Below are 27,313 nucleotides of genomic sequence, written 5' to 3'. Positions count from 1 at the left end.
GGATATTACAGACAGGGGCAGGAGGCGGTAGTGTGCGTTGGACCAATCTCTGGGGGGAAGAGAGACAAGGGTGGGAACTGGGCAGAGCTCGGGGCAGTGGGGAAGCTTCTCTCTCTCACCAAGCCAAGTCGGCCCAAGAAAAGATGTTACCTCGCCCACCTTCTCTCTGACAGCCCGCGACCTGCAGCCCTCCAGCCAGAAACATTAAGGGTGGGAAGGAGAGATGAGGCTGGGGCTAAGCTCCCAGCTGGGCTGGGGGGTGGGCACTCTGGTATCTCCAGCTGTCTCTCCCCACCACCCCCCCAGTATTTTTACTCCCCAGAGGGCTGCGGTCAGACGCTGCTGCTCCGCGGGCGGGATCCTCTCTTGCAGATGGGGCTGCGCTGCAACGTGGCTGGCAGCCCTGCGCCGGCGGCCGGCGCCCCGACAGGCCCCAGAGAGGTGCTCCCCACAGCGCCCCCCGCCCGCTGGGCTGAGTTCCCTGGACGCCCCCTGGGGCGGCTCCCGCTCCCCTTCCCCGCCGCGAGGAGGCTGGGCCTAAACACTACGTCTCCCAGTAGCCCTTGAGGCAGAAGGTTCGCGCTCGTATCACGTGGCCTGCCCTGACGCGTCTCCCTCTCCTCCCCCTCCCCCCCCCCCCCGAAGTCACGAGGAGAGCGTCCGTTGGGCCTACGTCATGAGCCAAACACAGCGTCTGGGAGTCCGAGGGTGGGAAACGGTAGCGGGCGAGGGGGAGCGGAGCAGGCACACGGAGAAGGGGTGGAGTTAGGGCGTGTGGAGAAGCTGCCAGTACCAAAGCATCAGGGAAGGGGGGGGCGTGGTCAGCGCACGAGGGAAGGGGACGGAGAAGGACGGCGCGATTGGGTGAAGTGTCCTCGCAGCTGAGGGGCCGTCAGAGCGCGAGGCGGGGTCGGTGCGGGAGGGACCAACACGGGTAGCGCGTGAGCCCCGGGGAGAGCGCGGCGGGGGGGGGGCGGAGCCGCGGAGGGGCGGGGCCTCCCTCGGCCCGTAGTGGTTGCCCACCCCCTGAGTGACAGACGGAGTCCGAGTGAGGGAGCAGGGACGGGAGCTGCGGCGGCCGGTGCTCGCTCTCCCGTGTTATGAGGCGGCCCTGAGAGGCGCGGCGGGGAGCCCAGCCCAGCGGCAGCCCGGCGCGGCCCGGGTGGGGACTGGGTCTCGCCTCACACCCCCGGCCAAACCGATGACTACGGCAAACTGCGGCGCCCCTGACGAGTTCGACTTCAGGCTGATCTTCGGGGAGGACGGGCAGCCGGGCCCGGGGCCGCCGTTGGGGCCTGCAGGTGCGTCGCTGCGGTCGGCTGTCGGGGGCTGCCTTCCCACCGTGCGAGGAGTGGGGCTGGTTGCCGCTTTCCGAGGGGCTGGGCTGGGCTGGGGGGAGCCGGCGAGCACTCGGGTGGGGAACGCTCCTCCCCGTGGCGCGGGGGCTCCCGCCGGGCTCCTCCAGCCCTGCTCGGGGGGTCGGGATGAGCCCTGGTGGGGCAGGAGTGACGAAACCCTGTGAGCCCTCCCCCTGCAATGCGCCGCGCTTAGGGTGCTGCTCAACCGGTTTCCAGCGGCACTCGCGCGCCAGCAAGCCTCCATTCGGACACTATCGCTTCCCCGCCACAGGCTAGGAAGCCCGGCTGCAGCGGCATGACGCGGGGATGGCCCAGGCACCGCTGCCCAGGGAGCTCCGAGGCCTCCTTAATAATCCACGAAGCGCTGGGGACCCTCGCCCGCAGCGTGCTCGCACTTGGGCCGTTCAGGGGCCGTTTGCCTCTTCCCCTAATACCTTGAGAAAAACTGGCCTAGAACAGCGGGGAATGGAGGGAGTCTAGTCTGTATGTGCCTTGAACCTCGCTGTTTTGTTTAGGAAGTAGTGTATGTAGTACGGGCTTCTCCCGCCCCCAGCGCCTAACTTCCCAAGTGAGAAACTGAGTTAGGTTGAAGTGCATGGATGTGCAATCTTTTTCTGGTAGGCGCTTGCATTAGGAAGCAACACAGTACAAAGAAATTGTGGTCTAGGTATGTATTTATTGGTACCACTGAACAGCATTCTATCCCACTACACAGTGTTTTGGGATTAGTCCAGGCTTTCTTTAGCATCTTCACACCACTTTTTTTTTTTTTTTTTTTTAGTGGTCCAAATTTCAGTTTCACTAACAAACTGGTCCTCACAAATTAGAAACCAAGTAAATATTGGAAGGTAGTCCGCTATGAAGTGGGGAATATATTTGGTGTAGCAATGTAAAATATATTAAATTTGTTGCAGTACATGTACTAAAGTGTCATTTGCTACCAGTAGTTCTGGGTTTATTTTCTTTATACAGCTTTTACATATCTCCTGTTGAGTGTTTAGTGTGTTTTTCACTTTCAATGATATGACTTAGATGAGAAGCATTTGTTTCTTGTTAGATGTGCTTGCATCACTGTAATGCTGTTTTTTATCCTGTTTTGTTTCAGCTAGTATTCTAGATACTTATACCTCTATAACAAATACAAAACCTCTTACTTATTGAAAAATACTAGAAATTAAAAATAACTCATAAGTGTGGTGTAGGAATGTGCAGCATATTAGGACCCATTTGCACAACTATATGCAAGTTGGGAGCCACCGTGAAAATACAGTTAGTTCTCTGACCTTATTGTGGAAGGGCCCAAATCGTGTTAACTGAGTTAATACATTGACCTGTTGTTTAGCCTAGTTTCAAGACACTGCTGAAATGTGGTTATGTCTAGTCTACTAAATACTGCAGCCATGTTCCGACTCTGCTCTCTCACTATGTGTATAGTAGAGAGACCTTTACGGTATCAGATTAAATTGATTAAAAATCTTTATCTGTATTTTAATATGTATTCGACCATATGTATTTCAGGTTGTATGATTTTAAACACTTCCCTAACTTTCAGTAAATTAGGAAGTCTGGCACTAAGACCAAATGCACGGCACCCTTAAAAGAGTACTTTTACTAAGTCATGCTGCTGCCTAGGTAGAGTATTTCAGATGGAAGGTTTTTTTTATTCTCACAAGACTGCTGCTGTTTCAGGGTCCCTGGCTTTTGTTAGTCAAATAGCATGCATGTTATGGTGCTATATAAATAGTGTACATATAACTCAAATGGAAAACAAAGGAAAAATTATAGCAATTGTGAATAGGATATGGAACAGTGTTTATCTAGTGAGAATAAAAAAATTAAAACTGAAATGTTCTGCATAGGCATTTGGCAACTGAGAATAAAGCTTCATGTCTCAAATTAATATAGAACAAAAACCAAATTGGACAAAAATTCAATAGAAATTTGGTAGAGGTATTACTAACTTTAATGATGCAACTTAGTGAAAGTACTGGATCAACGGTTTTACTATTGCATTACAAGAACGTTTGTTTGCAAAAACAGTATTAGCTGAAAACATTTTTTAAGCAATCCTGTAAACTAGATATTTGTCTATTCATCACATGAGCCAATTCATATGGAGGAGCTTAGGGCAGTGGCTGCATAGATTTGCATATCCATTAAGGTGATCAGGACTGGTGTCCACAGGTGCAACCTGGGACCAGTGTTGCTTCTAATTTTTCCCACACATGTGCAGAATGAATTTTGTTATGTGCACCAATATGGAGGTGATGTGTGACACATCATCTTCGTATTGGTGCACATAACAAAATTCATGTGTTGGGGGTGGGACCGAGGGGTTTGGCATGTGAGAGAGGGCTCAGGGTTGGGGTGCAGGGGTGTGAGGGCTCTGGCTGGGGGTGTGGGCTCGGGATGAGGGGCTGAGGCATAGGGTTGGCTGGGGATGAGGGGCTCAGGGCTGGTGCAGAGGGTGTGGGAATGGAGGGAGGAAGAGGGCGCCAGCTGGGGGTGTGGGCTCTGGGGTGGGGCCAGGGATGAGTGGTTTGGGGGGCAGGAGGGTGCTCCTGGGGTATGGTGGGGAGAGATGACTCCCCCCGCTCTCCCTCCCTGCAGCAGCACCTGTGCTGGGGATGGGGAGAGAGGCTCCCACCCTGGCCACGGCAGGTCTGGGGCTGAGTTGGGGCAGGAGAGGGGTGCCCCTCCCCTGGCTGTAGCAGGGTAGGGGTCAGGCTAGGTTGCGGCCAGGGGAGAGATGCCTCTCCCCTAGCTGTGGCAGGTCCCAGCCAGGCGGGTTGCCGGAGCACCTGTGCAGTGCTAAATAGGCTGCTGCTGCACAGTCACACAGCTTATAGGGAACTTAGCCTGGGCCTCCTGAATACATCGTCCTGGGACAGAGGGGTTGGGACAGGTCCCTGCTTCCAAATACTATTATGTAAGAACTGCCAATCCTCTGCAGTTCGTTTTTTCTGTTTGAGTATATTATAGTAATTGGAGGCAAATGTTATAAATGCTGTAAGTCTCTATTCTGTTGTGGTCAGCTGTGTAACAGGATATTTTATGTCCTGTCAGTTTGCTATTTTATGCAGGGTAGACTGATCTAAATCAAGGCAATTTAAAACATTATTTAAATCACTAAGTGGAAAGCCTTGATGTAAATAATCAACTTTCCATTTGTATTTCAGTTATTTGCTAAGGAAAGATGCATTCTCATACAACCATTAACACATGGTGATTTACAACTAAATAGGGCCTTTACACTATCGTTGGTACATCTTTTTGCGACGTGGGAGAGTGCACTGTAACTATATGCATTTATTTAAGCAATTAAATAGCTTTTCAGATTCTTATTAATTGTACATTTTAGTATGTTAGAAAATGGTAAAAGATATATTGCTGTTTATTAGATAATTAACTTTTTGCTCATGATTTGTGCCAAGCTGCATTAGAATAACTGGAATTTAATTAAATACACAAACAGTATATAAATTTTATTTTTATTAAACAAGACCTTAACACAGTACATAACTTATTATGCCATATTTATGAAGCCTGACCTCAAAAGTTAGACAGCATAGGGGAGGTAATATCTTTTATTGGACCATCTTCTGTTGGTGAGAGAGACACGCTTTTTGAGCCACACAGAGCTCTTCAAGTCTGGGAAAGGTACTCTGAGTGTCACAGCAAAATTCAGGGTGGAACAGATTGTTTAGCATAAGTAGTTAGCCTATATTATAAGGGACCATTATAAGGCTTTGAAAAAACAGTCTTTAACTCAGTTTTTGATAGAGGTTCATTAATTTAGCCTATTTATTTTTTCATTTAAATGTTATAAGAGATTATAACAAGTTTAGGCCTTAACATTTATATTAGATTCAGATTTCATTCTAAACATGTTTATTTTTAAAAAGTAAAATATACCATAATTCAAAATCTGATTTTTAAATAAATCAGTTGAAAAAAATCCACCCTGGTTTTATACACTGTAAAAATGCACATGACATGTTACAGTGGCTATAGCTGTAACTATTATATTAGAAACATATTTCATTTAAGTGTTACAGAAGCTGAAACCTAACTATATATCTTTCCCAATCCATGGGAAGCTTTTAGGGTTGTTAAACACTTACCTTGTGCTGTGCTCCTCTTTAAAGGAAATGGTGGGGGGAAAAACTACTAGGCATGTGGGAGAAATGCACAACGTTAGCATTTTTTGGTAATAACATAGAAGATAAGTCTAAACTGACACTTCTAACTTTAATATCACTTTTCCAATTATCTAGTCAGGAATACTGTTGTGGTATGGGCTGTATATTCATAGTTCTAAAATGTATAGTCTAACTTTCAAAGAAATAAAAAGCCATCCATTTCTTCAGGGTATTTAATTTATTACATTCTTTAAGAACTCCTATCCAAGGGATCCCAATTGAAGACTCTGGGTACACTGACACATGTTTTAAAAAAAGAGGAATTTAAAATCAGTCATAACAGCATTTTTTTTCTTTCCCTCTTTTCTCCACTCCTATCATGTCATTACTACACAGTAGTTCATTGAAATTCATGTGTAATGCTTAGTTTTGTGCTGGATTGCGTGAATGGTGACCACCTTGACTAGTGTAGTTGTGCTTGTACTGGTTAATCTAGTAATTGCTGTTAGGGTGGTCTATTTGAAAGATTGTTTAGAAGTATCCACCAATCTAAAGTCTAATACTGCAACCTTAGTTAGAACTTAGTTCCATTAAAGTAAAAGGGATTTCCCGTATTAATAAACTAGTCAGATGAGAAGGGGGGTTGTGGGATAGTGCCAAATTCTGGGTGCCTCCTCTGTCCCCTCTCCTTGGCATAGTGCACTATTCTTGTTCTTGCCATAGTGAAGACAGAAATATTCTTCATTTTTGGAATGTGTAAAAGCCAAAACAGATACTTGGAATTCTAGCTAATAAAGGTTTCAGTTTCTCTTTGACTTGCAGCACTGTTGATCAGTGTTGTTCTACTATAAAATTTTAGGCTGACCTCAAAATATATTAAGACACAGAATTTTATAAAACTAAAACAGTTCAATAGTGGCAGCCATTTATGATGACTTTAAGAGTTGCATATGGCATCTTAACTTTTAAACTAGTGTTGAAATTGTAATTAACACTCCCTCACAATCCAGTAGATTTTCACTTTTATTATTTAGTTCTGCCAAATGTTACTTTGTAATTTGTACTTTGAGAAAACTTAACTTGAGGGACTAATGTGTTAAAACTGAACTTGGTGATCCCAAATTTGTGTTTTCTTAGAAAAGATTAAGCTTGACTGTTCAAACTTTGTGTGTAATAGTTGACACTTGACGATGTTCGCTGTTGAATGATGTAAATGAAGAGGCACTGCATGTCAGTATATGCGGAAATTTCATTTACAAATTAATGTACATTTTAAGCAAGACAGTATATGGTGTACATAGAAAGTTAAAAGATGGTACCTAAGATGAGGCATACCATGTTACCTGAGTTGGACAATAAGAGAGCCTATATATAAAGTGTTAAAAATACACCTATTTATAAACTAATTATCTTCCCTACAAAGAAACCAGTCCTGCAAATTGTTGAGATCCTTCAGTTCTCATTGTAGTCAGTGGGAATTGAGTGCATGCAGGACTTCCTAGGAGGTGCTCAGTATCTTGCAGGGTCAGGCCCTGCAATAACCAAACTTGTTGCTAATTGGGTATATTGTTTTTATGTATTGTGGAGGTCAACTTAAGTTAAAAACGTGTTTGTGCAGCTTGTGACTTTTAATGTTTTGCAGATCAACTCTGCCAGTTGTCTGTCAGCCACTCATAAGCAATTTGCTATTGATGGTGCCGCTAAAAATATTGTCGTCTGCATTGTGCTCTGATACTTTGTGATCTCATAGAAATTTGATAGGTACAGTGTTTTAACTTCCATTGTGTTTTGCGGTATAGTAGCATAATGCAATCTACTGATTATGGGTTGACATCAGGGGCAGGGGGGGATCACAAACTCTTTATAATGGTTTTTATCTCCATCTTTACTACAATCCTAGTAAAGATTAGATAATTTTAGTTAGACTTTTGTCAAAATGAGTGCCTTTGAAAATGCCATTACACAGGTTTACTCTCAAGATTACTGTTTTATAGTAGGTATGGTATTTGCAAAAACACTAGATGTTATATAGTTAGACATTCATGCATTTTAAATGGACAGAAAGCTTACAGATTTCTTGGGATTTAACACACAATTTAGCGGTCTAAAACAAAAGAATAGTATTGTAACTAATGAATTGCTTGCTACTCACACCAAAATTATTTGAAATTTTATTGACATTCTTACACTCTAAGTATTTTATCCATCTCTTATTCTCTGTAGAGATGTTTTTCACCCTTTCTCATTTTTTTCCCCATTCCTGTTGCAGTTCTCTCTAGACCCATTGTCGTTTTCGTCCACCATCCATTTCTTAGTTGCTGCTGTTAGCTTTTAGTTGTGCTGTTGCTGCTTTGCTCCACTATGCCTTGATTTTTTTTTTTTTTAAACCAGATGTGCTGTAACAGTTTGTATTCAGGTTTCGGAGCAGAGTGCTGTTAGCATATAGTGAAAACTAGTTTGTCTGCTGAACTTGCAAGCATGTGATGGGAAGGTAGTACATTTTGAAAGAGCACTCTCTGCCCTTCCTTCCCTAAAACAGCTAAAGAGAGACCAATCGTAGTCTGTGCTTATGGTATTTACTGAGGGGAGGTGGGGAACAGAACAGCTGTGTATCATATATATGATTGAAAACATTGTGGGTCTGTGGCAAACATGTTGCCACTTCAAACTGTACTACAGAGGTATTGATTCAGGACTAGTTGGTCTGAGGGAGAGCAAAAATAAAATGTGTGCTAGGGTAACTTATTATCCATCATCCTTTATTGGTAACAGTACAACATTTTTATCCAAAAATTTCAGGAAAATCAAAAAGATTGAATTATCAAGGAAAGCTGACAGATTTTCACACTTGTGTTGGGAGCTGTAATGGTGTTTTGGCTAAAGGAAGTTTGGTAGTTTTGTCACTTTCAAAAAAGCTTGTGTAGTCTGAGACCAATAGCTTACATAGACATTTGTTGCTGAAAGACTTCAGGTTGAAACTGCATTTTAATTTAACAACTTGTGGACTGGTACTTTTTTGTTCAGATCACACTGTTTATAAATTCAGCAGGGCTCCTTTTTTGTGTGTAGCAGGGCTCCTTTTTTGTGTGTAGCAGGGCTCCTTTTTTGTGTGTGAGTGTATATAGAATGGTTCATTTCTGCTCTTCAGAAGTCTTCACTGGAGGATTGCGCTCTCAAAGAAAAAATCTGCGCTTAAAACTGAGATAATGTGGATTCAGCCTTGAACCTTGTATTCCTTTCCTTTTTTGTTCTCTACAGCTACATGGTAGTCACAAACCAAGATTTAGATCATACTGAAGGAGTGGATGGGCAAATTAGCAGTGTTGCTTTTAAAGAAGTGAGTTGTATGGGTAGATTGGACCTCACTTGATATTGCTGGGATGTAAGCAGTCAAACTGCTGTTCGCTAATGTAAATAAAGAAGGTGTTGTCTAAAGCTGCTTTGGTGGGTCAAGGGAGTAGAGACAGAGGAGACTTGGCAGTAAGCCCAGTCTTTAAAACAACATCCAAGTCATTGCATTTGCCCAGGCATGCCACGTGAAGTTCAAATGACATTGGAATTTAAGATGAGTGAAATGATCAGTAAAGCTTAGTAAAATCACAAGCAGGAGCAAGCTTTTAACAAGCCAGCACTTTATTCCAACTTGAACACAGCTGTCTGTTTATATGTACTGTATACTATTTGTATGCAATATTGTATTGTGACACTTTTCTCAGCAGTTGGACTCTCTAAAGTTACTTGACCAGGGTCTGACTGAATTTGGAAAACTGCAGAGAACAGCAAGTAGATTTGCAGACTGTGTTATAGGCTGTACACTTCATTAATTGAAAACAGAACAGCTGGAATGTAATCACATACAAGGTTGATTCCATTAAGTATCTCAGTGGCACTGATTGAAAAGTAACCTCAAATCTGAACAGGTTTCAAAGCCTGCTGCCCAAAATTGGGGTGTGTGTGAGAGAGAACACAAAATATCCACAATTTTAATATGCTTTGTGCACATCCGCATATAAGGGAAACATATTCTTGATGTTTGCTAAAAAAAAAATTGGGTTTGTTTCCTATTTGTAAAAATTCAGTATTGATGCTTATATTGGTTTGAGAATTTAATTTAGATCTCATTCTGGCAAGAGTTTGTTTCCTGGTAAGAAGGAATAGTCTAAAACAAATTAAATTAAAGGTAAACTTGTATACCATATCTTAATTTTTTTTGTGGAACGCGTTATAAGATGTTGCTCTTATGTGACTTCTGATTTTTAGCCCCCCAAAAGTTTAGTATGTTATCATACTGCAGACCTTCACATTTGGACTGATTAATACGTAACTCATGGCTTTGTAAAAGATTGTTTTTAAAAAATTAGGACAGTTCTTCATTTCCTGATGTGGAAACAGCCTATGGACTGAATGGATGTTATTGGTTCCTGTTAATATGGTGGTTTTGTGTGATGTACAGGCTCACAAAATGTACTTAAACTCTCTCTGAGCCTTATGATTACCTGGATCTTAGGAAAATACTATACTTGAGGATAGTGGGATGTAACACACTTACTCAAACTCTGGTAATCTATGCTTTGACCAGAATACTTATCTTTCTCTTTAAGAGGATGCCTACATTTCTCTTTAAGAATTATTTTAGAGTAATGTTGTTATACAGCTTTCTGGTATGAGGTCACTTACATTCTTTGACTTTTTTGTTAAGAGGAAAATTGAAGTCTGTGTGGATAATGTCTGAGCATAAATTCTTGTTCTTTTGAAAGCTAGAAGGGGGAGCACTTTTTTTTTTCTAGTACAAAAAATTAGTGTGCTATTTTGGAAGCTATTTTTTAATGAGATCACAGATAGTTGATGATTATCTGTATTTTGTATAGCATTTGGATTTTGGATTCTCTTGTGGCATAAAGGTACTAAAGATAGCAATTGTAATTGTTCTGAATTAACAATAAAATGAGATTTCATATATTTCAGCCACTATCAATAACACTTCCGAACAAAATGTTTGAGTGCTTTTGGGATTTAGAAATACTAGAATCTATTTGCTGCCTGTAATTAACTAGTATATTACAGGGATCTTGTATAAACATCTTAAGGGCAAGGGCTTCTATCAGTCTGCTTGATATAGAGGACTGAGGACTTTGGAAGATGAAGTGATAGCATGATTGTGTGATTTTAACGTTCATTTGGGGTGACTGTATTCCTCACTTGTGACTTTGCCGCTTGAGTGTATGCAGGTCATTCTAAACAAGTGCTAAGAAAAGCTATATATTGCCACATGATCATATTTTAGAGAATGTACTTAACACTAAAGTAAGCTATTGTATTCCTGGCTTTACAAGTGAAGGTACCTTAAGCTATCTGTACAGGCTTCAGAGTAGCAAATATTAGCTAAAATATTTTGAAACCTAGATTTTCTATAAATCAGTGTTGTAACTTTATAGTAAATACCTTGTGGACCTCCAGTGATAGACACAGACCCTGTAATCCGAGTTCTTCAATGGGATAAGGTTTGTGGGTTCGCTTTCGGCGTAAGAGCTTGATGCAGAGGTGGATTATGCTAGTCCTCGTTGGCTTCCTTTTGTAGCATTCTCATAGATTGATATGGAGGAAACTGAATGACCAGTCAGTTTGCTGTGCAAGCTCTTAATGCAGGGAACATACTGCAAAGGAAAACTTTCCTCCAGGCTTGCTTGCCTCCCTCAGTCCCTATGTATTCTGCACTACTGCTGTGTCTGATTCCTGTTTCTAGCTGTCTTGCTCACTATGCCAGTTGATTAACACAGTGAAGTTATGATCTTGTTTAATTTTTTTATTGGTGCTTAGCAGCTGCAGAACTCAAAGCATCAATACTAGGTCTTAGTTCACTTCAGGTCCTCAAAATAAACAAGTGTTTTTTATTTTGTCAAACACTGAAGGAAAACTAGAACAGTATTACTATAAAATATGTTGACCAAAACCAGTAATATTAAATAATCAGTTTAACAATTTGGATTGGTGGTGTAATTTTCTCCTTCATTTAAATCCTTTTGTCTTGTGCCCTGTTCAATTAGTTGGACTGGGAGCAGTTGAGGGTTGTGGAAACATATCCTCTTGCTCCTCTCCCATGTTGCACTGTTGCTGCTGCTCTGTTCTTAGAGATGGGGAAATAGCTGAAGGATCTTTGTAAATGTGCATCTTTTGCTCCTACCATCTACTGAGCAGTGAGGTGGGCTTCAGAGGATAGGGAACACACAACCCCTACTTTGGCTCTTCAAACCTTGCTCTCCGTGTGTAGGGAACTACACCTGTTCTGTTACCAACATTATTGGATTATTATCACAACAGATCTGCAAGCTCAGAAAAGTGTCGCCCCACCCTGTTTTTTAAACAGATCAGGAATGGAGGCAGAGATTTTAAAAACTTGCTTAAGGTCATATGCCTACGCTTGTTCGTGAAGGTGTGATTGTAGTGCAGGTAGCTTATACGCATTCTAGCTTTAATTTCGCTAGTAGGTATAACAGTAACAGTGTAGACAATGTGGCATGGGCTTCAGCATAGGCTAGCAACCCAAGTAAAAACTCTGCATGATATGTCTGTTGCAGCTGGGAGATGTAATTCCCAGTATAGACAGACAGATTCACAGTAGCTCAAGCTGAACTAGCATGCTAAAAATAGAAGTGTGGATACTGTGGCACTACTGGACACTCAGGCTAGCTACCTGTGTCCAGGTCTTCCTAACATCCTGAGACTCAGGGCCGTGCTGACTCCACTTGAAGTTCATGCAAATAATTCATATTGGCTACTGCAAGCTCCACGAGACGCCCATCTCTCACCCCCCTTTTTGTCGTTTAATAGTGTAATATGGAATCTTGTGGGTCAGAATGAGTGAGTTGTGAAAGGAGGTGAAAAGCTTGTACCTTTCAGCAGCTGTGGAGTTGGCAGAGTAAAGGTATGTGTTTTGTCAGGATGTTTTTGGGCATTGCTGAAAGAGGGCAGAGTTATGGTTGTATGAGAAACCTTAACTGTGGCTTTCCTTGTTTTCAGAAGTTTGAGGTTTTGCTCCACCATAACTCTGTGTTAATGTAGTGGTGGTATTTTTTGTGTTTTTGGGTTTTTTGCCATTTAGTTTCCTAGTTAGGAAAAACTATGGCTATAGGAAAAACAGAGGCTAGGGACACCATTCCCGCCCACAGTGGCTATTAGCCAGGGTGGGCAGGAATGGTGTCCTTGGCCTCTGTTTGCCAGAAGCTGGGATTGGGTGACAGGGCATGGATCACTTGGTGATAACCTGTCTGTTCATTCCCTTTGGGGCACCTGCCATTGGCCACTGTCAGAGGACAGGATACTGGGCTTGATGGACCTTTGGTCTGACCCAGTATAGCCATTCTTAAGTTCTTATGTTGTTGGTAGGTGTGAGAAGTCATTTAGGCTGTTGAACATATGTCCTAAAAATTGCCTACCAAGCCAAATCAGTCTGTAGTCAGCAATCTCCATTGTATGGTGTACTCCTTGCTCTTATACATTCTGTAACCTCTTGATCCAGGAATTGCCCAGAGTGCACACATTGGCAGTGCCCATACTTATTTTTCCGTTTTTCACTTGTCTTGGGTGGAAGGAGACCTGTGTCTGTCTTCTCACCAGGGTATTTCCAGCCTACACAGCTCCCTGCCTTTACAGTACTGTGAACTCCCTAGCAAAGTCACTGTCTCTGTAGGCTTGCTTTACTTTTTTCCTGTGGTCCCAAATTGATCATAGCTTCAGTTCAGAATAAGGACACAGCCTTATAGGGCCTAAAATAGGCTAGGTCCTTCCAATCCTTCTCTGAAGATTGGGGGCGGAGTCCCTGGAACCAGAGGTCCTATCTGCTTGCTGGATCAGAAAGAAGGACCTGAGTCAATTTTAATTTAAGCTATTTAGTATTAAAGATACAGAAAAGAAGGAAAAACAGTTAAAGCATTTGGAATATAAAGTATTAAGGCTTTCATTTTAACAGCATTTCTTGTTCCCTTTCCCTTTAACTGGAGAGAGTTTTAGGAGGACTCATTTGACAGTCACTTAAATGGTAACTGTTTTGGGGAAAAGAGAAAAGATTAGTTGAGATAGGCTGGAGCTGTTGCTACTTTTAAAGTCTGATCCTGTTTTATCGCAGATGGTGTTTAGGATTGAGCTGCATCTCTTAGGGGTGGTGATGTCTTCTGAGTACCCCTCTAGTTAATTCAGTACAGTGAGGACATCTCTCAGGATCAGGATGGCGAAGGCCCAGGGTCCAGGAGATGGTGGGAATGGTAGTTATGATGGTGAAACTTAATTCAGTAGCCTCCAACTGGTTTTCCTTACTTTTCCCACAAAGTCTTCCTTCTAGCACCCCAAAAAAGGGAGGATTGGGAAGAATAGCCTATCCCCTTATTCCTTTGTCCACCAATTAGACTGAATATCTGACACAGGAGTTTTGGTTCATTAATTTCCAGTTCCACATATTCTGTTTTTTATCAAGCATGATTTTAGTCCTTGACCCATATCAGTAGGGACTAATTCAGTCTGTCTACTTTTTGGTACCTTTTACCATCAGCATAGGTTATTGTGACTTTTTTGAACTTTTACATACTTCACCGTTGAAATCACAGTAAGGGTAAAGTTGTCAGCCCAGTTACCACTGTATTTGAACCAGATGGCTTCCTTCTCCATGCTGCTGGTGTGCCAGTACAGTTATTGACAGGCTTTCTTTTCCAGTGCTTGGTCCTGAGCAGTTGGGAGCAGACATTACAGAGAGAGCCCTGGGTTTAGAGGGAGTGTGCTCGCTCTGGGGATGGCACGTTTTAGTTCTGTCAGAGGTGGGGACTGTGAGGGGAGGCAGCTTGCTCATTTGCTTTGTGAGGTTTATTATATGTGTAGTCTGGTCAACAGTAGGAGGTATGATAGGCTTGAATGTGCTCAGAGAACTGCATCTTTGGAGATTTTAGCTGTTAAATTCAAGCAAGTCTTTACTGAGCATGTGCAAACTGTAGTTTTTCCAAGGGTTATAACTTATGAAAATCTGTCCAAATTTTGCTTGGGAAGTTAAAACGCACATCCCTAACACAGAGACTAACCCCTGCCAAATTTCAAGTTTATCCTCCAAAGCATTAGGTTGCTATAGCTTACTAGGACCAGATGATATTCACACGTGTTCTGAAAGAACTCAAATATGAAATTGCGAAGCTACTAACTAGTATGGAACCGATCACTGAAACAAGGCTGTCCCAGTTAATGTAATGCCAATTTTTTAAAAAAAGGTGATCCTGGCAATTACAGGCCAGTGTGCCTAACTTTAGTACCTGACAACTTGGTAGAAACTATAGTAAAGAATTATCAGACAAGTAGGCAAACATGATTTGTGGGGAAGAGTCTAGTTAATGGCTTTTGTAAAGGGAAGTATACCTTGTATACTTTACCAATCTATTTGAGTTCTTTGAGGGTGTTAACAAGCATGTGGATAGGGGTGATCCAGTCGAGATAGTTTACTTGCGTTTTCAGAAAGCCTTTGACAAGGTCCATCACCAAAGGCTCTTAAGGAAACTAAATAGTCATAAGAGAAAAATGTAAAACTTTAGCGCCTACAGGTCCACTCAGTCCTATTTCTTGTTCAGCCAATTGCTCAGCCAAACAAGTTTGTTTACATATGCAGGAGACAATGCTGTCCGCTTCTTGTTCACAATCTCACCTGAAAGTAAGAAAGAAAGAAAGTGTTTTCATGGCACTGTTGTAGCTAGTGTTGCAAGATATTTACATGCCAAATGCACTAAATGCACTTTCTGCTTCAACCACCATTCCAGAGGACGTGCATCCATGCTGATGACAGGTTCTGCTCGATAGCAATCCAGAGCAGTGTGGACTGACGCATGTTCATTTTCTTTACCTGAGTCAGATGCCACCAGCAGAAGGTTGGTTTTCTGTTTTGGTGGTTCAGGTTCTGTAGTTTTCGCATCGGAGTGTTGCTCTATTAAGACTTCTGAAAGCGTGCTCCACACCTCATCCCTCTTCTGATTCTTAAACCTTGGGTCGAGTGCTGTAGCTATCTTTAGAAATCTCACATTGGTACCTTTGTGTTTTTGTCAGATCTGCAGTGAAAGTGTTCTTAAAATGAACAATGTGCTGGGTCATCATCCGAGACTGCTGTAATGTGAAATATATGGCAGAATGCAGGTCAGATAGAGCCGGAGACACACAATTCTCCCCCAAGGAGTTCAGTAACAAATATAATTAATGCATTATTTTTTTTAACAAGTGTCATGAGCATGGAAGCATGTCCTCTGGAATGGTGGCCAAAGCAGGAAGGGGCATATGAATGTTTAGCATATCTAGCATGTAGATACCTTGCAATGCTGGCTACAAAAGTCCCATGCAAATGCCTGTTCTCGCTTTCTGGTGACATTGTAAATAAGAAGCAGGGAGCATTATTTCTCATAAATGTAAACAAACTTGTTTGTCTTAACGATTGGTTGAAGAAGAAAGAGGACTGAGTGGACTTGTAGGTGCTAAAAGTTCTGCATTGTTTTTGAGTGCAGTTATGTAACCAAAAAACCCAACATTTGTAAGTTGCACTTTTACAACAGTTTTCACTGCTGTACTAGTATGAGGTGAATTGAAAAATACTGTTTTCATTTTTACAACGCAAATATTTTAATCAAATATAAAGTGAGCAGTGTACACTTTGTATTCTGTGTTGTAATTGAAATCAATATATTTGAAAATGTAGGAAAACAACCAATATTTATTAATTTGCAATTGGTATTCTGTTTAACAATGCAATTAATATGTGATGAATCGCCGTTAATTTTTTTGAGTTAATCACGTGAGTTCACTGCGATTAATCAACAGCCCTAATAAATAGCATATATAAATCCATGGCGTGCACACACCTTGAATATTTTGTTCTGGTTGCCTCCTCTTCAAAAATGATGATATAGTGAAGCTAGAAAAAGTTCAGAGAAGGGCAATAAAGATGATCAGGAGTAAGGAACAGCTTCCATAGGAGGAAAGACTTAAAAAGATTAGGGCTGTTCAGCTAAGAGAAGAGACTACCAAGGGGGAATATGATGGAGGTCTGTAAAATCCTGAATGGTGTAGAAAAAAGTGAATAGAGAAGTGTTGTTTACCCCTTTTCCACAATACAAAAGCTAGGGTTCACCCAATGAAATTAATAGGCAGTAGGTTTACTACAAACAAGGAGTACTCTTTTTTTTCCCTTATAATGCTCAGTTAACCTGTGGAACTCATTGCCATGGGATGTTATGATGACCAAAAGTATAACAGAGTTCAAAACAGAAGTAGATAAGTTGATGGAGGATAGGCTGGCTAATCAATGACTATAGGCAGAGATAGTCAGGGGTGCAACTCTATGCTAGAGGCGACCCTAAACCGCTGACTGCTAGAAGCCAGGAAGGGAAGACAAGGGTGCATCACTCCAACTGCTCTGTTCTGTACAGACTTCCCATGAAGCTCTGATAGTGGCCACTATCAAAGACAGAATACTGGGCTAGATGGACCATTGGTAACTTAAGTTTTCTCTAAGCTGCGTGGATGCTCAGCAGGCTATCAAGCTGTGTTCACTCTAATTTTTCCCACCCATGTGCGGAACGAATTTTATGTGCACTAATATGGAAGTGTAACAAAATTCATGTGGCAGGGTAGGCTGAGGGGTTTGGATTGTGGGAGGGGGCTCAGGGCTTGGGCAGAGGGTTGGGGGACTGTGGAGGGGGAGGGGAGGGCTCTGACTGGGGCAGAAGGTTAGGGGGAGGTGAAGGCTGTGGCTGGGGGTGCAGGCTCTGGGGTGGGGCTAGGGATTTGGGATGCAGTGGGGTTACCTGGGCCTACAGTGGGGAAAGAGGACTCCTTCTCCCCCCAGCTCTCTCTCTGCCCCCCACTCTCTCTCCCCACAGCAGCACCTGGGCAAGTCTGGGGCTGGGCTGGGCTGGGCCAGGCCGGGAGTGGAGCGCTTCTCCCCCGGCCACAGCAGGGCTGGGCTGGAGAGTGGTGCCGAAGCAGGTCCGGGGGCTTGGGGAAAGGCATCTCTAGATTCTGCAGCCCAGCGCTTAATAGGCAGCTGGGGAGCCACACAGCTTAGAGGCAATTTAGCTATCAAGTGCCGGGCACTTCAGGTGTCCCTCCCTCCACTACCATGCTGCTCCAGCCCTCTGCCTGGGAGTTGCTCCCATGAGCCTCCTGCTTGTTATGCAGAGCAGGAGGGGAAGGAGCACTGATATCAGGGTGCCCCCTGGCTCCCTCACCCCAGTACCACATCTCTGCAGGGCAGGGGTGGTGACCATGGCAGAGCTTAGGAGTGGGAGGGAGGGAGCTTGCTGGTGTCTGCTGCTGTATCTGCTTTGAGTGCCAGTCTACTTAAAGGGGCAATGTACGTAAAGGGGCAACACGTGTGTCGGTCTGTCTGTCTCTTTCACATAGTGTCATTTCTCACTCTGTGTCACTGTCACCTCTCAACACATAGTTGTTGTTACTACTTGATACTTCCTGCAATGTATACTTCCTGGCGGGGATGATTTAGTTGGGGGTTGGACTAGATGACCTCCTGAGGTCCCTTCCAACTTTGATATTCTATGATTCTATGTACATATATTCTTTTCTTTCAAAGTGCTGTTATTTGAGTTTTTTGACAGGTCTATGCCTTTCATAATTTTTATATATCTCTTACACTTAAATTTAATTCTTTGAGTCGTGAGTTCTAAAATGCCTAACCTGTCGTGGCAGAAGTAATTATCCCTATATTTTAAAAATATATATTATCTAGGTTTTTTGTTTCTACTGGTGGCGCACATCTGCACATTGCTTTGATAATTTGGTGCACATAACAAAATTCATCCCACACATGGATGGAAAAAATTAGAGGGAACATTGTTGGTAATCCAGTAATCTGATGTTCTTATGTTCCTAGAATTTTGTTTTAACATTGAAAAACATTTTCCTTAGCCTTGTTTTCGCAAATAGTGGAATTACTTTGTCTGAAACTTTAAAAAAAAAAAAAAATCACCCTGAGGCAGAAACTCATAGAAAACTTCATCCCAAATGGTTAGTTTGGTAGTTCTAAGCTGCTGAAAGCCAGGTCTTAATGGGTCGTGCCAGGCAACCTTATAATAGGCAGGTTTGGTAGCACAGCCTTTTCAATTTAACCTGCTTCTGACCCCATGCTTTTCAGCAGCTATTGGGGCTGAATCATACACGGAAGGCAGATATGGATGGGGAGGCAGACTAAGGCAGTGCCGGGTTTACAATGGTTCCAGTAGCTCCATGGAGCAGGGCCCATGCTCAGAAGGGGCTCCGGCCTGCTCTGCTTCCACCGCACCCTGAGACCCTGCTGGCTCCCCCCACCCACCACTTGTTCCTATCAACCTGCCCGCTGGCTGGCTGAGGGCTTCTTTCTGCTCCCTGGCCCCACCCCCTGCTCCTCTCAGACCCCTGGCCAGACCCCAGTGCACCTCCGGCTCTGGGCAGTCTCTGCTTCCCACCACCTGTGGGACCCCCACCTGTTTTCTTGGAGCTGAACCACTGGGACTGGTGCAGAAGCCTGGCTAGTCTCAGCCAGGGGTGTGTGTGGGGGTGGGGAACAGTGTGGAGGGTTTGGCTGGGCCCCTCTTGGCAAGTGTATCTTGAGGGACCCTGGCCGGAGCGGGTCCTGGCCTGGCTGATCGCGCCACTCCCGAAGGGACGGAGCGATGACCAGCCCTGGCTGCGCAGCCGGCTCGTCCCAGCAGACAGTCACCTCCCAGCAGGGCTGGTGAGTGCAGCCGGAAGGCAGGGCTTGGGGGAGTGGGTCTGTGGGGTATATGGGGGGGTGCTGGGCTGTGAAGGGGCCGGGAGGATCTGTGTGTGTGTTGGGGTACTAGGAGTGGGGGTTCTGGGGGTGGGGGGAGTGCTGGGCAGTTGTGGTGTGCAGGGTGCTGTGGATTTGTGGGTGGGTCTGGGGGGTTACTGGGCATAGTGGGTCTGGGGGGCCTCTGGCCATAGGGAGTTGGGGGGGTTGTTGGGGGAGGGGTGGAGGGGGCTGTGTGGTGTGGCATGGGCCTCCCCCAAGGGGAAGGGGCATCCTAGCAGCACAGGGCTGGGCAGGCCACTGTGCGTCGGGCAACTGCCGGTTTGTAAATAGTGCCCTCTCATTGGGTGGAGCAGGGCTGCCCCTGCCATGTCATGCCCCATTGCCTCTGGCTGGCCCCTCGCGCCATAGGGTAACAGAACAGCAAGTGTGAAAAATCGGGGTGGGGGTAATAGAAGCCTATATAAGAAAGACCCAAAGATCAGGACTGTCCCCATAAAATCGGGACATCTGGTCACCCTACTGTGCCATGCTCCATTGCCTCCACGGGGGCCCACAAACATATTTGACACCAGGCCCACAAAAGGTTAATTTGACCCTGGACTAAGGGGGAATACAGGAAAAGGAGCCTAAACTGGTCATGGACCTAAGAGGGGGAAATAAACTTGTGGAGGACAGCAGGGAGAGAGAAACATTGTAGAATGCCAGGAAACTGTGCTCCTTTGCCCAAAATTTGTGGGGGAAGGGTGGGGTGTCAGATTTAGAGTGAATAGAGGGGACCAGAGGTGTGAAAGGGCAGTTGAGGTTGTGGGAGACTTAAAGGATTGGTGAGGGACGTGTGGAAAGGGATAAGAAAAACTCTCCTTTTGGGCAGTAAACTTTAAGAGCTCATTTTCTAGATTGTATGTGATGATAGCTTTCATTATGTAGATAAAAATCAAAGATTTAAAAAAATCAAAATTGGATTTTTTTATTTAAAGTGGATTTTTTTGATAAAGATTTTTTTTTTAATTTTAGGAAAAAGCTTATCTAAAGATATCTCATCATGGAATAGGGATTATAAATTCTAATTCTATAGTATGAGACAATATATACGTGTAACGTTTAAGAAAAGTTTTGTAAATGAGTTCCAATAGTTCATGGATTAGGGCCCCAATCTTATGGGGTTCCACAGGCTTCTGTATAGATTATTTAGGTTAATCTTCCTATCTACCCAGTGGGACTCGGTGCTCAGTCAAGAAGATACCATCAGAGATGCTTAGTTTTGCAGTTATCAAACTGTGGATTTGTTTCTCCAGAGGTAACATGCTTGTTAACAGCTAAAATGTTTTAAAATATATAAATAATATATAGAGGTGGGAAATAAGACCTCAACCCTATTGTCCCTCTGCAAATTTGTGTACACAGAGCCAATCCCTTATCTCTCTCTAGAAGTGCAAAGTTTCAAAAAGTTCAATGAATAGAAGATTGTTGGGGGTGGAATACATCTGGACAAGGAAAAGAAGTCTGGAGATAAATGTGAGAAGCAAGGGACATATACTTGTTCTTTTAAAAAAAATTATGTTTACTGTTGAAGAAAAAAATCCAAAATACTTAACATTGTTGGTTTAGTTAAATAAAACAATTTAAATGTCTGTCAGGTGGTGGTCTCTTCCTAATACAGCATGGAAAGAAAATCCTCCAAATACTAATGATGTTGAATTGGAGATAGTTCATGTCCCAATGACTTCATAAATACTGCTTCCATTTCCTCTGGTAAATGAATGATTGTTTGGTTATTTCGTTTTCTGATATAGCTGTAAAACTAATCTGAAAAGTTTTCAAAATCACTCTTTAAAAATGTATAGTGTATACCTTCTAAAAATGAAACCTACATCTATCTCCAAGTTGTGAAGAATATCTATTAAGGTTATAACAACTAACAAGAATGTGCTTTTATGTAGAAAATCATGATTAAATCGAGTCTTCCTGACTAGTGATTTAAATCAAATCCACCCTGATAAAAGTAGTGTCCATCTACTGCTTCCTTATCCGAAGTTACTTCATTTGCCTGTGCACATGCCACTCTTGGCTTGCTGACGCCCGCGGGAGAGAACCACTGATTTAGGCCTCATCTGTCTGAGCTTGGTTTCCCTTTTGAATGGACCTACCCAATTTTCAACTTGGTGCTTTTTTAAAAAGTAAGAAAGATAACTAGAAAATCCAAGGAGATTAACCATACATTTTCAACATTCACGACCAATAAATGTTTCAGAGGAGTCTGCCAACACCAGAAAAAAGTTCATTTTTTCTTAAAAACCAAACAAATGTCAAGTCTCGAAATGAACAGGTGAAGGATCCAGACAGTTTTTTGTATTTTTTCGTCCCACCTATCCTGAAATTTACTCTGTTAAAACTTGCATAAAGCCCTATACAAAGCTTAACAACTACTAGATAATTAAAGCCTGTTTAATTTTTCAGTTTCCAATATACAGTACTACAGTATTGCTAACTTCAGGGGATCAAAAATCATGAGTTGCCTCCCCCCCCCATGAGATATCTATCTAAGATTATATTGTGTTTTGTAGGTCTGTCTCTTGAATTTTGAACTCCCCCTTCCCATCCCCAGGGTGTATCCATGTGACCATTAATGTTACCCACTATCCCACATGTATTGGATGAGGTAATTTTTTTGGCTTCTGGTGCAGGAGCACTCACCTCCACATCTGCCCATCTCCTGCCCAGCAATTAATCCTGTCTCCCATCAGTTCTGCCCCACACAACCTCTCTCATTTAATCTGCCCCTCAGTTCAGTCCCCCAGCCGCAAACAACTCCCAGCTGCTCTCAGTTCACCTCCCAGCACTCACCCCATCTGCTCAGCACCATCATCAATACAGCCCTCACCTTCCTCACTTCAGCCCTCCTGCAGCCCATAGTTCAGCTCTCACAGCGTCACCGCTGCTCCTCTTAGGGTTTTTCACCCTCCCCAGGCCTGTGGGGGATGGCCTCTCCCACTTCCCAGGCTGGTAGGGAAACCCTGGCTGCCTGGGGCTGACTGTGGGAGCCCTGCAAGGAGAGGCTCGTTATGTCAGCCCCTGTCACCTGAGACAAGTTGACAGCGATTTCTAAATAAATGATTAAACCTGACTCATGATCTTGGGATAGAACTCTCAAATGTCAGGAATTTTTTTTTTTTTTGCCATGTCTTGTGGGGGGAATCTTGACATTTGAGTGTCCGAGATCATGAGTCAGGTTTAATAATTTTATTTAATCATGAGAGATGCAATTTTCTAATTCACAAGACTTGGCATTTCTGGTACTGTAACACTAATTGCTACAAAAAAATTAAATGCTTGAATAGCTACTAAAGTCTATGTATTCATAGAAATATTCAACTTCACCAACACTTCACTTGCATTAAGTTACGTGAACTAAAACTTCAAATATCTACTATATTAATTTTGAAATCTCTACTACACACTTGATAAATATTATATGCAAAAAGTTTTATTGCGACAGTGTTGTTTAGGTTGCATGACAAAGAACTCAGAAGTTAGGAAATGCCAGGTTTAAAGTTGTCTGTGCAACCTCAATTCAGGACCCTTAAACGTCCATACTGTGGACTGTATGAGACAGGAGCTTTGTATGGGCAAAGTGGGAGTATGAACTTGTAATTTAAGTACAGTATCATAATACATATGCCTGAGGGGGCAAACTTAAAGCTGCATGGACACCTTAAATCTGAGACTACTTTCAAGTGCTTGATATACAAACTTACTAGGCCTTCTTGAAGGGGAAAAGGTACTATTCTATTGTATGCAACTGACATTTGGGCTCTGTTTTTAAAGATGAAGAATTTTGGTAAAGGGTAATACTGCTTGTGGGATTCCACTTAAACCTTAACTTTAACGACTAAAATTTTGTCTGAGAGCTATATCTATAAAATCATGTGATCATATACACAGAATATAATTTTCACCACTTTAAGAAATTTAATGTTTAATCCTCCATTTGACTTCAGTAGGCTTTCTGGCTGAGTAACAGGTGCTTGACTGGAGCCTTGAGGATGATCTGAATTGTTTATGAAATCACTTTGTCACATCTCTATAGTTCAGATTGAACTGAGTTTTACACTTCAACATGGGTTGAATCCCTTGTACGTATAAAGAATATAGCGTAACATCTACTCCATCCTCACACTCCAAAAAAATTATAGCTCCTACCGTTTAAGGGCAGAGCTGATTTCGAGAACTTGCAAATCTGTTTGAATTTTTAACAGCGGGTCACATAAGTGATTATAAGATCTAGTGCGTAGCATGAGTGGGAGTGGAGCAAGTTTCAGGGTGGAGCTAGCTTGTGGTGGCCTCAAGGCTTGGGAGTGCAAACGAGTCCAGAGTGCTAGCTCTCAAAACTCTGGCCTCAGCATGGAATCCTGGGCACTTGGCATATGTTGTAATTAGCTTAAATTCTGACTGTCTCCAGAATTCACTGCTTTGTGGGGATCATCTGAATATTGTAAGTTGACAAGCTACAAGAGGCAGATTTCAACACTTTCTATCTACTGGTATAGAATGCTAAGAAATAATTATCTGATAAGAAATGTTGCCTTTCTAATTTAAAGGGTGGAAAAGTTTAATATTCATACCACACACATAAATCAGGAATCAGTCTCTTGTAGTTAAGGTTGCTACATTAATTTTCAACACAATTCATATTCCTCTAGTTAGATGAGACTCAGTCAGGAGAACAATACTCAGTTACAGTTGAAACTACAGCACATTGTTTTATAAGCAATTACAAATCTAATCCAGCAGTTGAACCAAATTTTGTTGTTGAGATCTTTAGCTTCTTGTTCATACCTGTAAGTTCCTCTTTCAGTGTATATATAGTTATTTTTACAGCTGGCTGTTGTAGTGAGACCGTACTACTGAAATTTCAGAAAAAAATGTTTCTGTTGGCAGAACACACAAACTGAAGACAGACAAGAACAGAGAGGATCAGAGGCAAGAAAGCCAACCAGTTGCCTGTGAGCACAGTGTGACCCTGTAAAGAGAGAGAGCATGTGTACTTCTGGGTCTGGTGTTGGTTAGAGGCTTGGGACTATAACGGCTTGTCTACACTTACATTTCATAGTGCTCTAACTTGCTGGCTCGGGGGTGTGAAAAATCACCCTCCTGAGCGCAGCAAGTTTGAGCTCTTTAAAGCACTAGTGTAGATAGCCTCCGAGCGCTGGGCGCTAATCCCCTTGTGGAGGTGAATTACCAGGAGCTCTGGGGGAGCTCTCTCCCAGCGCTCATGTACGACCATACTCGCACTTCAAAGTGCTGCCGTGGGAGCGTTCCCACAACAGCGCTTTGAAGTTTTCAGTGTAGCCATGCCCTGAGCTAAGCAACTGCTCCTTTTGTTCTTGGTTCCACCTGTGTTCAGAGAAGCAGGCCTTTGTACATTATTTGTAAATGAACAAGATTGCATCAAAGAAAATATTGGATTCCATCAATTTCTGCTTCCAACTGGAGTATGCCTAAGGGCCCTGAACTTTGAGTAACCACTCAGGTTGAAAAGGAACAACAGTAATGTTTTTCATGCATTTTAAAAAAGGATGGGGGCCCAAAATGTTTCACTTCCTTTGATATTTGCTGTCATAGTCGTAACTCTGTCACATGGGTTTTATTGCCATAGGCTTGGATTCCTTTTTTATTGCTGTTTTAGTAGAAACCACATTTTGCTTAAGTTTGTACAGGAAATTATGGCAGGATTTTAGTGTGAACAGTTTCAAAAAAGAGAAGTATGAGATATGCAGACAAGGAGAAACTTTCTTTTTGAAGAAATCATCTGATCCATTAACGTAAAACACAATCTGCACGAGCATGCTCTTCTCTCAGCATGCTGTTTTCCTATGAAACTGCAATAAAGAACTGAATGTGATCACTAGTGCTTTGGCAAATATACATGCTGCAGTATCAGAAAACAGCAGGGGCATAATGTTGTAAGGAAATGTTTGCCCACCCTGTCTTCAGACAGGGCAGAGGGTGTAGCAAATGCCAGGAAAAGATTGATTATTTATTTATTTTCAAGCTATATAGCTAACTTTTCCTGCCTCCTTGTAAGACCTTTAGTATTTTTCTAATCACCATATTAAGCAGGTCTTGGAACCATTGCTTCTCTTGTGTTGTGTTTGGATTCTCTGGGTGAATTTCTGACCCAGTTGAAGTCCTTGTGAGTTTTACCCTTGACTTCAGTGGGGCCACGATTTCATCCTCTGTTAATTAGTAGTTGAATCTGAAGCCATGTAACTTCTGCATATAGCTAAATTTAGCTTTACTAAATTTATTCATGACTAGGTGTTCAGTTAGATGTGTCTTCTTAATACACTGATCGTACACTGATATGAAGGTATTTTTGTCTTTACATTTCTACAGTATCCCGTTCCCTGTAAGATTATCAGTAGCCTATAAAAGGAACATGGTATTCCCTGTGTACCCCTTTGGGACCAGTGGGTGTACACCCTGCAATAATTTCCTCATTTGGGTCATTAAATGAGACATTTATATATCTAACAGCACCCCCTTCTGAGTGTCTCATTGACAGAAATATCAACTAAAACAGAAAAGATCTTCATCCAGACTTCTTAGTGGGGAGGCATACTCGGTCTGAACTTTTTCCACCTGAGTTTCCATTTCAACTCTAGCCCCTGTACTCTAAAGACACTCTCAGTTTTGACTGCTTTGCTGAAGCCAGCCAACTGCAGTTCTTCTCCAGACAGCATGCAGCTCCTTATAGGCTGAGTCTCCAGTCATGCAGGAATTTGGAAGGTCCCTCCCTAAGTTGCTTTCCAAAGATATTCTCTTACTTCTTTCTTTGGGAGTGCCTCTCTACGGGAACTGTCCTCCAGCTGAGCTGTGGTTGCCATTTATGAGGTCCAGATTCTCATTAGTCAATTAGGGGCCAGTCAGCTACCTAAGCAGTTGTAATTACTTCTGATGAAGTGGGTTTTAGCCCACAAAAGCTTATGCTTAAGCTTATGCCCCAATAAGTTTGTTCGTCTCTAAGGTGCCACAAGGACTCCTCATTGTTTTTGCTGATTCAAATTAATACAGCTACCATGCTGATACTTACAGGTGGTCAGAGATGGAATTTTTTTCCCCTAAAGAAGATGGATGGAGTGGGTGCTGCCTACTCTTAAAGGGGCCAGCCATCCTGTGATAGTTAAGGCTAAGTTTTTTGTCATGGATATTTTTAGTAAAAGTCACAGACAGGTCATGGACAGTAATGAAAAATTCACAGAAGCCTGTGACCTGTCCCTGACTTGTACTAAAAATACCCATGACAAAGTGCGAGCTGGGGCAGCTGGGAGCTACAGGGGGTCCCCCCGCCTCCAGGTTCCCCTTGCTGCAGCCTGCTGGCACTGGCTGAAGTCACACAGGTCTTTGAAAGTCAGATTCCGTGACCTCCTGACTAAATTGCAGTCTTAGTGATTGTCTATAATAAGATAAATATACGTCAGGGATTCTCAACCTTTTTCTTTCTGAGGCCCACCATAACATGCTACAAAAACTCCAGAGCACAGCCAGGGAGTGGGGGCTCGGGAATAGGTGTAGTTTCATTTCTATTCTGGGTGGGCAAGGGCCAGCGGGGGTTGAGCCAGCTCCACCCCCTGACTCAGGTGGGGAGCAGGAAGGGCACAAGCGAAAATTATAACTCAAAGGTGGGGGGCTCAGCTCAGGGTGCAGGGAGAGGGGTAGCTAGGGGCTGTGTGCAGGCATGGGGGTAGCTCTGGGCTGTGTGCAGATGGGGGGTGGATGGTGTAGGGACGGGGTAGCTCTGAGCTATGTGCAGATGGGGGGGGGGTAGGTCAGGGTGCAGGGAGGGCTCCCCCTGCGATAGCAGCTCCCCGAGGGCTCTGCCAGCCATGGAGCCAGGTCCCCCCCACCCAGACAGCTCTTACTGGCTGCATGAGTAAAGAGGGCTGGGAGCTGAGGAGCAGCTTCAGCCCCCTGCACCAGCAGCAGCAGGATATGAGGGTATGACTGCCTGCTCCATGGCACCAGCTAGAGCA

At 43.2% G+C, this 27,313-nt stretch overlaps 1 protein-coding gene across 3 annotated transcripts in view; it reads left to right on the top strand.

Moving 5' to 3' along the window:
- The first annotated feature begins 930 nt into the window (after positions 1–930).
- Positions 931–27,313, top strand: part of NFATC3 (nuclear factor of activated T cells 3) — a 140,068-nt gene continuing 113,685 nt past the window's right edge. Inside the window, exon 1 of one of the 3 annotated variants that reach the window (XM_073307568.2) lies at positions 931–1,301. In XM_073307568.2, coding sequence (XP_073163669.1) covers positions 1,202–1,301 — 100 coding nt within the window. In that variant the 5' untranslated portion in view covers positions 931–1,201. The remainder of the gene's footprint in view (positions 1,302–27,313) is intronic. The other 2 variants (XM_073307566.2, XM_073307567.2) reach the window with 2 other exon arrangements.

The sequence above is a fragment of the Lepidochelys kempii genome, chromosome 12 (assembly GCF_965140285.1).
Source record: "Lepidochelys kempii isolate rLepKem1 chromosome 12, rLepKem1.hap1, whole genome shotgun sequence".
Lineage (NCBI taxonomy): Eukaryota > Metazoa > Chordata > Testudines > Cheloniidae > Lepidochelys > Lepidochelys kempii.
The sequence above is the reverse complement of the archived record's forward strand: the minus strand, read 5'-3'. Positions and strand labels throughout refer to the sequence as shown.